This window comes from Procambarus clarkii, chromosome 78, assembly GCF_040958095.1.
Source record: "Procambarus clarkii isolate CNS0578487 chromosome 78, FALCON_Pclarkii_2.0, whole genome shotgun sequence".
Lineage (NCBI taxonomy): Eukaryota > Metazoa > Arthropoda > Malacostraca > Decapoda > Cambaridae > Procambarus > Procambarus clarkii.
The window spans coordinates 20394405-20409068 of record NC_091227.1 but is presented as its reverse complement, the minus strand read 5'-3'; the positions used below and the strand labels follow the sequence as shown (position 1 = coordinate 20409068).

The 14664-nt window shown below is 45.6% G+C and overlaps 2 protein-coding genes across 3 annotated transcripts in view; one reads left to right on the top strand and one right to left on the bottom strand.

The window, feature by feature from the left end:
• LOC123746012 (uncharacterized) overlaps positions 1-14664 on the bottom strand; it is a 129770-nt gene that overhangs the window by 49879 nt on the left and 65227 nt on the right. The gene's annotated exons all lie outside the window — the stretch shown is intronic.
• Positions 3165-8569, top strand: LOC123745913 (putative mediator of RNA polymerase II transcription subunit 21). Its single transcript, XM_045727020.2, has 3 exons — positions 3165-3262; positions 3784-4225; positions 8250-8569. Exons 1-3 carry the CDS (start codon positions 3226-3228, stop codon positions 8335-8337), a joined length of 567 nt encoding a protein of 188 aa, XP_045582976.2. The 5' UTR covers positions 3165-3225; the 3' UTR covers positions 8338-8569.

The window sequence follows — 14664 nt, the reverse complement described above, 5'->3', positions numbered from 1 at the left end:
GGCACTCACTTCCTTCAACGGTCCGTGGAGTGCTTCCCAAGAAGTTGAAACGTCACGCAACATGTGCTTCTTGATGCTTGGAAAGAAATCACCTAAAGCCGTAGAGAGGTGCCGTTGTCCAGGACCCCCCCCCCCCCCTGTAACTCTATCATGGTGACCAATTGTAATGCAAGAATTATAAGATCTAAACAAACTAGCTGGGCGTCAGGCTGTAAGAAGCCGCGTCCAACAGCCTGGTTGACCAGTCTAGCAACGAGAAGGCCTCAACCCGTCCTCTTAAAAATAACGTCACTTTTCGCTGGTATGCGCGCTATGGCCAAATTTGGACGTAATTTGAAATGAAATTGACTCACAAAAGTGATGTACTGTTCCGTTTTCTGTTTGAGTCGTAACGGCTGCGGGGATCTTGAGTCCAAGTACTTTGGCAGATCAAGCCATACTGCATCGCTACAAATTCACCTATATTCGGCGAGGCTTAGGGCAGCAAGGCGGGAGAACCACTGCAATATGAAGGTTTGTAGCTTGAGATACGTGCCTGTTGCTAACATATGGGTTGCTAATAGAAAATCCCCTTCATGGAAAGCCTTCACCACTGTGAGGCGAGGAATCTCACGTTGTGCTGGGACTGCAAGAGAAACCCACTTGGTAATGCAGTATTAAAAGCAAGGATCGTCTACCCCCCTGCAAAAGTTGTCTAGGTAATCTGGCAGCAATTCTTTATCATGTGATCGGATGTTGAGAAGACTAAGAAGAAGGGTAGAGAGATCTGTGTGGCTGTGCGTGCACTGAGGCCACCGAGTCTGACAGAAAAGGGAGCATGTTTACAATGCGGATCATTGATAAAAGATGAAAAGCTCTTTTTTTTTAGCAGAGATTTCAGTAAGCGATTGTATTCACCTAGCGAGATGTTGTGGGATGCCAAACCTCTCAGAAAGTAGGTTAAGCTTGGAAAGGTCAAGCAACTTGTGAAAATGTGTGTATTTTACTATTTGTATCTGCAAAATCGAGCTATTAGCTCTTGGACCCCGCCTTTCTAACCAATCTCTGTTTTTTCTATAATGTCTACTACATATATATCTCTCTAACCCTCTGTAACATATATTTAACTGTGTGTGTGTGTGTGTGTGTGTGTGTGTGTGTGTGTGTGTACTCACCTAATTGTACTCACCTAATTGTGCTTGCGGGGGTTGAGCTCTGGCTCTTTGGTCCCGCCTCTCAACCGTCAATCAACTGGTGTACAGATTCCTGAGCCTATTGGGCTCTATCATATCTACATTTGAAACTGTGAATGGAGTCAGCCTCCACCACATCACTTCCTAATGCATTCCATTTGCTAACTACTCTGACACTGAAAAAGTTCTTTCTAACGTCTCTGTGGCTCATTTGGGTACTCAGCTTCCACCTGTGTCCCCTTGTTCGCGTCCCACCAGTGTTGAAAAGTTCGTCCTTGTTTACCCGGTCGATTCCCCTGAGGATTTTGTAGGTTGTGATCATGTCCCCCCTTACTCTTCTGTCTTCCAGTGTCGTGAGGTGCATTTCCCGCAGCCTTTCCTCATAACTCATGCCTCTTAGTTCTGGGACTAGTCTAGTAGCATACCTTTGGACTTTTTCCAGCTTTTCCAGCACAACTTTTTTTTTTTTGTGTGTGTGTGTGTGTGTGTGTGTGTGTGTGTGTGTGTGTGTGTGTGTGTGTGTGTGTGTGTGTGCATGCATGCGTGCGTACGCACGCACAGTTCGTTTTCAGAACTAAGCATTATTATACTAAGAAAAAAATCGCAAAATATAACGAGAACCCAATAATAATAATAATTAATAACAATCAAAAAATATATAATAATACGTAGGAATAATAACACTATTAACAGCAACAATAAGAGCATGATGAGCAATAAGAGACTGAGCTGTGGTAGCCCCAAGCCCTCCCAACACCTCCCACATAACACCAACACAAAACCTCTTGTTTTAAAAGCCTCATCATCTCCCACACACTAAAATTTACCGTGTAAGTATACGAGGCTTTCTTCCCCCCCCCCCCCCCCCACACCGCCACCACCAGCCATGTGGTGTTCTGACATGTTCCCTGGTTGATACCTGGTTGATACCTGGTTGATACCTGGTTGATACTTGGTTGATACCTAGTTGATACCTGGTTGATACCTGGTTGATACCTGGTTGATACCTGGTTGATGGGGTTCTGGGAGTTCTTCTACTCCCCAAGCCCGGCCCGGGGCCAGACTTGACTTGTGAGTCACTAAACCACAGTTTACTTCCGATCTGCCTGCTTACCTATACATTCCTACCTATTTAACCTACTTTCCTACCTGTTTGCCTTTCTGCCTCTACGATAGTCTACTGCCTTAACCTACTTGCCTATGCCTCCCTATAACTGTCTACGGTCCTGCCTTCCTATGGCGCTTCCTATTTTAATGCATTCCTATTTCTTCCTATTTTCAGGCATTCCTATTCCTTCCTATTTTCAGGCATTCCTATCCCTTCTGATGACCACTCACGACGCATCTCCCGACTGTGCCTATCTACCTGATTAACTACCGAGTCTACCTAACCTACATGCGTATCAATCGGCACTCTCTACATATTTGCTTATCTACCCACTTTACCTACCAGCTTATCTACCAAATTTTCCTGTCATTTTGTATACCAACTATATTCACCATCCAGCTTACTGTCTGACTTGATATACCTACATATCTACTGGAATATCTACCTGCTGATATACAGACTCTACCTCCCTGCTTATCTACTGGCTGTATCTACCTGCTGATATACAGACTCTACCTACTTGCTTGCTTATCTACCGAATGTAGCTATCAGCCTATATACAAACTAAACCTATTTTTTAGCTTATCTATCGACTCAACCCCACCATACTTGCTTATCTACCGAATTTATCTACCGAACTATTACATTTCAAAGCACCTATTTCCAACGTGCTCCATAGACCTAACACACACACACACACACACACACACACACACACACACACACACACACACACACACACACACACACACACACACACACACACACACACACAGGGGTTATATAAGAGGAGCGTTGTTGTCGCATGCTCCCTAGGCCTAGCTGTGATATATAGACACACACACGTGTCATATAAGAGGAGCGTGACGGCTGGGGAGCGTGCAGTGGGGAGCTGAGCTGTGAGAAGCGAGGGTTGGTGAGACAGTCAGTCAGTCAGTTGGCGCCATGGTGTTGTCTCCTGGTGCTCCAGCAGCGCTCAAGGGTAGGGTGTAGGTGCAGTTTTACGCTTAACTTGGCCCCGTGTGTGTGTGTGTGTGTGTGTGTGTGTGTGTGTGTGTGTGTGTGTGTGTGTGTGTGTGTGTTTACTATCTGTGTCAGCAGACTCGAGCTATTAGCTCTTGGACCCCGCCTTTCTAACCAATCTATTTTGTTTCCTCTATTATGTTTACTACATATGTTTTTCTCTAACACACACACACATACACATCCCTAGGAAGCAGCCCGTAGTCGGTGTCTAATTACCAGGTACCTATTTGTTGCTAGGTAGCAGGGGGCATCAGGGTGAAAGAGACTATGCCTTTTGTTTCTGCCTCTGCCGGGGATCGAACTCGGGCCCTTTAGGACTACGATTCCAGAGCACTGTCCTCTCAGCCACGAGGCCCCCTAAGAGTGTGTGTGTGTGTGTGTACGTGTGTGTGTGTGTGTGTGTGTGTGTGTGTGTGTGTGTGTGTGTGTGTGTGTGTGCGCGCGCGCGCGTAACTTAATGTGTTGTTGATGTTGCAGGAATGTTGGTGGTGATGCTGGTGGCGACGGCCAGCTCCGCCAGCGAGGCGCAGCGGGCACAGCCTCTTCACCCACAACAGGACCCTCACGAAGCTCTAGCACAACACCAACAGAACTTGGAGCAGCAGCAGGCGCAACAGCAGGCGCAACAGGAGGGCAAAACACAAGAGGTAGAGACGATACAGCAGCAGACACACCAGGAACGGAAACTACAGCAGGAGACGCAGGAGCAGCAGCAGCAACAGGAAGACCGCCCAGAGCAGCAGACGCAGGAGGAGGTGGACACCCGGCTGTTCATCACAGGGGGCAGCGAAACGATGGTAGTGGGCAACTACCCCATGTTCCTGGTGGGGATCTTCGCCCTCCTGGTGGGGGCGGCCATCGTGGCCTCCACTGTGGTGGGCGTCAGTGTGCAGGATCCTGATCGCTATTCCGATCTCACGTGAGTCTCACCCTTCCTTTTTACACTGTCCTCGTCAGTTAAGTCACTCTCTCTCTCCACTCCCTCCACCCTCTTTCCCCTGGCACTTTCCTCTGGCACTGACACTCTCAACTGCTGCGTTGTGGGGCTCTCCTGCTTCCTTGGGGCACTGTGACACCTACTGTGACTTACTTCGAGTGAAATCCCTGATGCCATTCTGCTCCTGCTAGCATTTGAGCAGGAGACAAATCGCGCACACACGCACAAGAACACACATATACACCAGATGCAGTAGGCTCAGGAACCTGTACACCAGTTGATTGACAGTTGAGAGGCGGGACCAAAGAGCCAAAGCTCAACCCCTCACAAGCACAACAAGGTGAGTATACACAAGGGTAGCCGGTGAACACAAGTGAACAAGAGTGACGGTATATCTTGAGTGACGGTATACTCTGTTAACGGCGTCAGAGTAGTGAGGAGGTGGGGCCGGGAGTTGCAACTCAACCCCAGCAAATACACACTAGTATACCCCCATAGAGACTCAAGTCTTCACTTATTACACCTTGTACGTTTGCTGAATCTACATATTCTATTTATCTGCAGTCACTTAATCTATAACTGTTACACGATCCATTAGTCCGTGTGTCAACCTCTGTGCATTCCCGCCAAAACTGGGACGGAGCAGGTGTGCCAACTACTGGCCCATTAACGACAATAAGCCCCATTTATCTCGGGCCTCCCCGTTACCTGCCACCATTACTGTCTATCTCCACATAGAGGAGTGCGGATATATGGGTGACGCGCGTTTTCTGCGGACCGTTGTTGTCGTCGGCAGATGGCGCCCCGGATCCGGCTTTCCACATGCTTGGTGGAACAGAGGCGAGGCTCCGCGGTCTGGTGCTTATGCTTGGGGAGAGAAACCTTGGGAATTAGGACTCTTTTGTGTGTGTGTGTGTGTGTGTGTGTGTGTGTGTGTGTGTGTGTGTGTGTGTGTGTGTGTGTGTGTGTGTGTGTGTGTGTGTGTGTGTGTGTGTGTGCTTGCCTATCAGTGACTACGGTGGTAGTTGGGGTCAAGCTCCTGGTGCCCCGCCTTCGAGCATTGTTCTACCAACTGCGTGGCGGAGGGGTCGAGACCTTCACTCGAGCAAGAGAAAGTCCTGTCATACTCCGTCACCGTCGTGGCTTTGGTTAAGTCTTTGCGAGAGGGGAATCAATGTGATCTCTGGGTACTGCCTCTGCGTCACAGCAGCAGCAGTAGCAGTAGCAGCAGCAGCAGCAGTAGCAGCAGCAGTAGTAGCAGCAGTAGTAGTAGCAGCAACAGCAGCAGCAGCAACAACAACAACAGCAGCAACAACAACAGCAGCAACAGCAGCAGTAGGAGCAGCAGCAGCAGCAGCAACAGCAGCAGCAGCAGCACAGCGGTATGGGGCGGCCTTTGTCTATTATCACTGTCTACCTCCAGTGTTCACCAATCAGTGACTTCCGGGGAGTGAAGTCTCGCTCTTCACTGTAACTCCAGCTGCTCTGTGGGGGGAAGTTTCCTCTTTATCTAAGTCGCTCCAGCTGCTGTATGTGTAGTTTCCTACTTATAAGTGCACAAACTACCCCTCCTTATAAAAGGAGCGGTAGTTTATGGTCCACCCCATACTCCTCCTGTCCTCTGAGCAGTAGTTTATTGTGCACCCCATACCCAACCTGTGAGCGGTAGCGCAAAAAGAACCACAGTAGTATACAAAGTTTGACCCCTGACCTCAGTAGGTATTGTTTACCTGTAAAAATACAACTAATCACCACACCATATAATTATAATGACAAATAGTAACCCAATTTTCAAGTCAAATCAAAGATGGTATTCATAAATCATATATAATTGGGTGAGTTTGTATAAAAAGTAGAGTATATTAGTTATATAAGTCTTAATGACAGCCTAGCATGTAGACATTGTCAGAGCCAGAATCATGGATTTAAAATATATTAGTATATATATAAATTGGAGGTAGATTCTTGCTTCTGCTTTAGTGGCTATACGTGTCCACTGTACCGGAGGTTGTGTCCCGGTGTCCACTGTACCGGAGATTGTGTCCTGGTGTCCACTGTACCGGAGGCTGTACCATCGTGTCTGCCTCCGTCTGATCACAGTAACTTACTGTACTACCTCCGTCATATTCATCTGTCATCATCCAGTAAGACTCCATCTTCACCTCCACGTAATGACAGTCTCTCTCTCTTGTCATACGCCAAACCTTAACCCGGCAGAAGATGGGTGAGAACAGTGGTTATTTCAACCGGTTAAATGATACATTGAATTTGTTCCACTAGATCCACAAGGGACATTTTCAAATGCCCGATGCCGTCATTTTCTTTCAAATGGTGAATATGACTGTATTAGTAAATGGATTTAAAATAACTTGCAGATAACACACAGAAATCACAATTGCGTGACGCATCAAATGAACAAATGCTCTCGGACGCAGGTTCGAATCCTCGTCACGGCCCTTGTGGATTTGTTAACTTGCAATAGTTTCACTAAGGATGTCTAGTGTGTTGCATCGTATTGTTGCTGACGCTGCAATCATTGACCTGAGAGCGACCTTCCCCGTGCAACACAATTAGTGTTTCAAACAGCCATCATTTTGACTTTTTTCTTCTATGTGTTTTTCCGTGTTTTTTTTTTTTTTTGCTGTTTGTGTTGTTCCCCCGTGACGCCAGATTCCAGTGGCGTTCATTCCATTCCAGATTCACGATTCATATTGGTGATAAATTCATCAAACCATTGTTGGTGTATTTGAGGTTGTTTATAAACAAGGTGGTTTGTGATCTCTTGTAACACGTTGACAATACGAGTTTATGCTAGCGAATAAACTGTATTGGTTATCTTGAGGTTATCTTGAGATGATTTCGGGGCTTTAGTGTCCCCGCGGCCCGGTCCTCGACCAGACCTCCACCCCCAGGAAGCAGCCCGTGACAGCTGACTAACACCCAGGTACCTATTTTACTGCTAGGTAACAGGGGCATAGGGTGAAAGAAACTTTGCCCATTGTTTCTCGCCGGCGCCTGGGATCGAACCCAGGAGCACAGGATCACAAGGCCAGTGTGCTGTCCGCTCGGCCGACCGGCTCCTCTCCTGGTGGAGAGGTTTATTTGTCATGTCTCTTGTGTCATCTCTGTTGCAGTGTCATGATGGTTTGTCATGTCTCTTGTGTCATCTCTGTTGCAGTGTCATGATGGTTTGTCATGTCTCTTGTGTCATCTCTCTCTTGCAATGACAAGACGTTCTGTCATGTCTCTTGTCTCATCTCTCTCTTGCAATGACAAGACGTTCTGTCATGTCTCTTGTCTCATCTCTCTCTTGCAATGACAAGACGTTCTGTTATGTCTCTTGTCTCATCTCTCTCTTGCAATGACAAGACGTTCTGTCATGTCTCTTGTCTCATCTCTCTCTTGCAATGACAAGACGTTCTGTCATGTCTCTTGTCTCATCTCTCTCTTGCAATGACAAGACGTTCTGTCATGTCTCTTGTCTCATCTCGCTCTTGCAATGACAAGACGTTCTGTCATGTCTCTTGTCTCATCTCTCTCTTGCAGTGACATGAAGTTCAGTTTCTATGATTTTTCTTTTCACAAGACGCTAGCATTTCCTTGGAACTCGTGACCCTTAGTTCCGAGCCCCGTCTATAATATATATATATATATATATATATATATATATATATATATATATATATATATATATATATATATATATATATATATACATATATATATATATATATGTATATATATATGTATATATATATATATCGAGGTGACATACCTTAATATTTTATCATCCTTTACCTTCTTATTTACCAATATGTTCATTAAGAATCCAACAGATGTCACGGATGATTATAAAGAGAATTTACAGCTCTTATAAACGATAAATAGGAACAAATTCTGAGTTAACTTTCCGATAATTGTTCAGCAGGTATTTAACCATTGTTCAATATGTGTGCAACAGTTGTTCAAAAGTTCAACTTCTTCCCACTTTCCTTTTCTCCAACAGTACCAACGGGATTAGAGTACCGTCGTACGACCAGATTGCTGACGTTGTCAGACGGTACTTGGAGAGAGGTACCGTCGTATACGACTAGAGGATGTCAGCACCTGTGTCAGCTGTACCCCAGGGGAGCTGTGTCAGCTGTACCCCAGGGGAGCTGTGTCAGCTGTACCCCAGGGGAGCTGTGTCAGCTGTACCCCAGCGGAGCTATCATTGTTATATTTGTTATATTTTGTAAATAACCTAAGTATTTACCAGTCATTTGGTTAACGATGTAAATATAACTTGCAAAAAGTATGTAAATATTTACCACAATGTTTAACATCATGTACCATATTGTAAATAAAGTGAATGTGATCAAACATTGTATTCTCCTATACGCCATACTGCAAGGGTTGTGTATTGTGTACCTCGCTTATCACTCGGTGTATAGAACGTTTTCTCTAGTCTTGGAGAATGTTCAGGGGAAACTTAAAAATACTGATTAATCTTTATAAACACTTGTGATGGCTCTTCATAGCCTTCCTGAGGATGGTAGGTCTAAAGCCCAACATTAACAGTCCTCTTGGGTACAAAGTGAGGGTGGTGCTGTGTGCCAGAGCCTTTATATAGGCAATTATCTTGATTTCCCAAAATATATACTTGTCAAAATAATATGTTTGAAAGGCGAGTCTGTCTAGAATAGGATGATCCCTTACGGAATGATTTCCTTGAATATGGATCATCCAGAGCGAGGCTGTTATTGGCTGAGCGTCTTGTGTTGTGGATTCCGTCTTCTGGAGGGTGGACGGGGGCAGAACCTTCAGTATATTGGCCAGGAACGTGACAGTAAGAGAAGGGCAACCGATGTTAAAGGATGATGTTCTTGTCGGAAAATCCGACACCATTTTATATCATACAGATAATAGCTGTGTTGTATAAACAAGTTAACCATAGAAAACGTAACTTGTAGTGGAATTACCGTCTAAAGAAAACGGGATATCATCACCACATACTATTATATTCTCCACCTATTATGGTGGGAATTATTCTTAAATACATTAGTCTTTGGACTTTACCATCATAAAAACATCTTATATAAATTAACTTAATTATCAATATTAAAGTAGAGTAAATGTGACCCTTCTATCACTTTCTGACATGTGGACAATGTAAGCCAGGCGTCAGGGAGGAAGGAGGGAGCCATTGTTGTGTCACCTCCGAGACGTGTGGAGCAAATTTGGCTCCTATCATATCTGGACAATGTCGGCCAGGCGTCAATAGTATGGAGTGTTAGATGCAGCCATTGTTGAGACTAGACCAGAGGCTCACACGGGAGCAAATTCGGCTCCTATTAAATTTACTTGGACGTAGTGTTATGGAAACTAAAAGTGTACCATTATCAACACGCTGTCTACAAATTCAAGTTAAGTGTTCTTTCCGAAACCCATTATCTATCATTAGTGGCCATTAATGTCATTGGGTAGGGTTAGCCGGTTAGAACGCGAAATCGCCTCATACTAAAGGTAATTAAGCCAGGTCTTTATTGTTCCATGTACAATGTTTCTCTGAAATACCTGTCATATACTAGGTTTCTGGCTTCACAGCTAGCGCCCTTTTAACAGGTCAAGACGAGGAAGCATGTTTGTGCATCAGTTACCAGCACGTGGAAGCTACCTCAAAGAGGGAAAATGTGGTCTACATCCTGGTTATACCTGCTGTACAAATAAGATAAGGAACCTTTTCAATGTATGTAGTTAATTCTGTAGTTTGATTGGCTGCATATATATAAACTAATAAACCCCCCCTAATGTGTAGAGGATCGATTTGTGAGATTATGAGATTATTGCAGAAATACAGTCCACTTATCATTATACAAATTGCTATCGAAGTATATAAATTAACGTAAATATAAATTCATATAAATTAAATAAATATAAATCTCACAGGTCGGTTCCCACAGTTCTGATGTATCCAGCCAAGATAGGTACGGGATGATATCTCTCTCTCTCTCACACACTCACTCACTCTCTCTCTCCAGGTGAAACTCCGTCAAGCAGAAAACACCAACAATCTGATAATCCGTGGGAGGAAGAGCAAGAGGAACAATGACAGTCACCGCCCAAACCCCACCCACAAGGGATCCAATTCTCCATTACAATAATCTCTATAATCTTCCCGGCGGCGTAATGATGCTCATATGTTTTAATCCCGTGTCAACAACCGCAATTCATTTCCTGATCATCCCTGGCTGTGTGAGAAACACTCATAAGAGTGATGACACTTTTGTTGCATTTACATCCTCAAATACGCACTCACACACACACTCACACACGCATAAACAAACACATACATTCAAATACACAAACACACACAGATGCCATGTCCACAGTCCAGGAAGTTGTAATGAAAGCAGTAACCTCACAGGAGGCAGCTAGATGCACGAGCCAGCTAATGGAAAGGAAAAGAGCTGTAGTAGTGGTAGGTGTTAAGGATCAAGAGGGTTCCAAGAAGGAAGAATGGAGGACTAAGGACAAAGCTGCAGTGGCAAGGATACTAAAAGAAATATGAACGGAAGGGGCTGAAAAAGATATAGAAAAGTTTTTTTCCGGATTGACCAGTACAACAAAGACAAAGGCCGGTTGATCAAGGTAGTGCTCAGAAATGAGTCCATCAAAGAGGACATCCTAGTAAAAAAACAGCAAACTGAAATATGTAATGAATTACAGACAGGCATTCCTTCAGAGGGACATGACCATGGAAGAGATAATACGGGCAGCAGATGCAAGGAAAAGGCGCAGGCTGAGGGAAGGGAGCCAGGGAACCTCAACCTCCAACCCAGTAATCATAGAGGGGAGTGGGGAACCCCAATCCAGTAATTCGGGAACCCCAGAGGGGACTGCAACATCACAACTCACCACCCCATAGAACCCCACCCCCCCGCCCCCATCCCAAGCACAGATCCTTCCTCTCCCCCTACACAATGCCCACCATACCACTCAATTCCACCCTCCCTCCCTACCCCGAGTACCCTCTGCCATCCCATCCCCTGGTCTTCCTCCTGCCCCAAGCAGCCCAGGCCCAGTACCTTCCGGAACTGAGAGGTATGAGCTACGAGGAAAGGCTAAAGGAGCTGAACCTCACATCCCTGGAAAACAGAAGAGTAAGGGGGGGAGACATGATAACCACCTACAAAATTCTCAGAGAAATTGACAGGGTGGACAAAGACAAACTCTTTAGCACGGGTGGAACACGAACAAGGGGACACAGGTGGAAACTTAGTACCCAGATGAGCCACAGAGACGTCAGATTTTTTTTCAGTGTCAGAGTAGTTAACAAATGGAATGAGTTAAGTAGTGATGTGGTGGAGGCTGACTTCATACACAGTTTCAAATGTAGATTTGACAGACCCCAGTAGGCTCAGGAATCTGTACACCAGATGATTGACAGTTGAGTGGCGGGACCAAAGAGCCAGAGCTCAACCCCCGCAAACACAACTAGGTGAGTACACACACAAATACACACGCTGTATAACACATGCAGGAGACAGAGCCACGGTATACATGATATACTTAGGTATGTTGACAAGGAAGATCAGAACAGTTTAAATACCAAGAAAGAGGCCAGGGGAAAATGCTAACAAACAAATTCTCATACGGGGTAGAGAGACAGGGGAAGTAATTACCTCATTGTGAGGACAGGGGAAGTAATTACCTCATTGTGAGGACAGGGGAAGTAATTACCTCATTGTGAGGACAGGGGAAGTAATTACCTCATTGTGAGGACAGGGGAAGTAATTACCTCATTGTGAGGACAGGGGAAGTAATTACCTCATTGTGAGGACAGGGGAAGTAATTACCTCACTGTGAGGACAGGGAACAACTTCAATGGGTTTCTGTGATGGAAGTATAGGGAGGTATACTCTACCTTATCTCATGGTCTACGTGTATATATGCCAGAATATAAGCGGCGGGGCCCGGGAGCTGAAGCTCGAATCCAGCTGAGGTATATTCAACGAGATAACTCTACACACACACACAGGAGCTAGAGCTCGATCCTGCAGGCACAAATAGGTGAGTACATACATACACGCGCGCGCACCAGGGGGGCCTCGCGGCTGAGTGGACAGCAGTCGGGGGTCGTAGGGCCCGGGTTCGATTCCCGGCGGAAGCGGAAACAAATGGGCAGAGTTTCTTTCACCCTGATGCCCCAGTTCACCTAGCAGTAAATAGGTACCTGGGAGTTAGACAGCTGCTACGGGCTGCTTCCTGGGAGTTTTATAATAATATATGTAGTAGACATAATAGAGGAAAAATACTGACTAGAAAGGCGGGATCCAAGAGCTAATTGATCGATTCTGCAGAAGAAAGGAAGGAACCATCAGGGGAAAGCGCCAAGTCATTACGACTATATAGCACTTGGAAGGGGTCAGGATAAGGATTTAGGATGGGAAGAAGGGAAGGAATGGTGTGCCTAACCACTTGGACGGTCGGGGATTGAACGCCGACCTGCATGAAGCGAGACCGTCGCTCTACCGTCCAGCCCAAGTGCTTGGGTTCGATTCTGCAGAAACAAATAGTAAATAAAAATAGTAAATACACACCGGCGAGCGGACAGCGTTCGAGATTCACAGTCCACGGACCCGTACCCGATTCCGGGCCGAGGAGCGAGACACTAAAAGTATGGCCACAGTTTCTTGCACCTGAAGCCTCTGTTCACCTAGCAGTACACACGCACATGTGAAGGTTGTTCAGGAAGCTGAAACACGTGGGGAAGGGGAGGGGGGGGGAGGGATATGAGACGAAGACTTTTTACATAAAAAAAAATTTTGTCAACAAAATTGTGGCGGTAATGAGGGACAATGTACCAGACTGGAGCAGTGGTACCAGTGGTGTACCACAAGGTACAGGCAGGCAGTCACACGTATACATAATCCACATAATCAGATATACAGATAATCATACAGACAGATAATCATATGCAATCAGACATACAGACATTTCATTATGCAATCAGACATACAGACATTTCAATATACAATCAGACATACAGACATTTCATTATACAATCAGACATACAGACATTTCATTATACAATCAGACATACAGACATTTCAAAATACAATCAGACACTATCAGTGAGACGTACAGACAATGAGAGAGAGGGACAAGGAAGACAACAATCAGGGAGAGAAACTAGAGAAGGACCCATACTCACACAGAGACAATCGACCGGAAGACTCAGTGGCGGTACTTCACGACCAGAAACAAACACATTACGAGAGAGAAAAACGAGAGTACGGACTGAGGGAAGAGTAGGAGGAGGAGGAAGCCCCAGGGCTCTGACCCCGAAAAGGACCCCGAAAACAGAGGGGCATGAAAAAGAGGACAATAAGGAGAAGGTGAGGGTAGGGTGAGAGGGCACCCTGAGGCTCCCTATATAAGGCAGAGATCACGCGCAGGACCACACAGTCTTCTGTCTTTCGGCTTCTGTTGGAGATTTCTTGGGAGAGTTTCCTTCATTTGTCTGCTCGCTTGCTTCTGGGGACGCCCAGAGCTCTACGATCTACGCCCACTGCCAACGCCCACCATCCACGCACACCGCCCACGCCCAGCACCGGCGCCAACAGCATACCAATCCCGTTATCATGGACCCCCGTGGTAAGGACAGCCCCGAAAGCGTTCGTGAGGAAGCAGCCATGTCCCTCACGAACGCCCCATCGCATTTTTACCTATATAACTCCTAAGGCCTAAAAATTGTTGTGCTGAAAATATCAGAGTGACTCGCAAAATTGACGTGGTGTCCCGTTTTCTATTGGTGGTTATCTTGGTTAGGTTCAGGCAGTTCAGTGAGAATGTGAACGCTGGAGAAGGAACGATCATCACTCGTCCAAGAATATTCTTGTGCAGTGTGATAAGTGACGATAATACACAGGGCTCACCTTTGAAAGTATTTGTGTGTGAATGATTAGGATTTCTCATCAACAACAGCCCGTTCTCATCAACAACAGCCCGTTCTCATCATCAACAGACCGTTCTCGTCAACAACAGACCGTTCTCATCAACAACAGCCCGTTCTCATCAACAACAGCCCGTTCTCATCAACAACAGCCCGTTCTCGTCAACAACAGCCCGTTCTCATCATCAACAGACCGTTCTCATCAAGGCCAAACACCTGTTTATAATTGAAAACAACTTTACACACGTGATGGAGCAAGTACGTGTATCGTTCCCGTCCTCTGCCGGAAACTCACTAAAAGATCCATCCACGAACTACTAATACCAAAAATTGCCCAAGAAATCTTATAACCACCTAACCATTCAACACATTCTAGTATGTAGTAATATTTGCTTTTATTAGAGAAAACAGAAATTTGGAATATGAATTAAGTTAGAAATCATAACTTGGTCGACCGCGAATTTTTGGACGAGCCTAACCTGAG

What these genes read in the sequence shown, in the direction of transcription:
- LOC123745913 (XM_045727020.2), top strand. Translation starts at nt 3,226, where the DNA reads ATGGTGTTGTCTCCTGGTGCTCCAGCAGCGCTCAAGG. An exon ending in TGCTCCAGCAGCGCTCAAGG is followed by an intron (nt 3,263 to 3,783) that starts GTAGGGTGTAGG and finishes TTGATGTTGCAG; the next exon opens with GAATGTTGGTGGTGATGCTG. An exon ending in GATCGCTATTCCGATCTCAC is followed by an intron (nt 4,226 to 8,249) that starts GTGAGTCTCACC and finishes TTTCTCCAACAG; the next exon opens with TACCAACGGGATTAGAGTAC.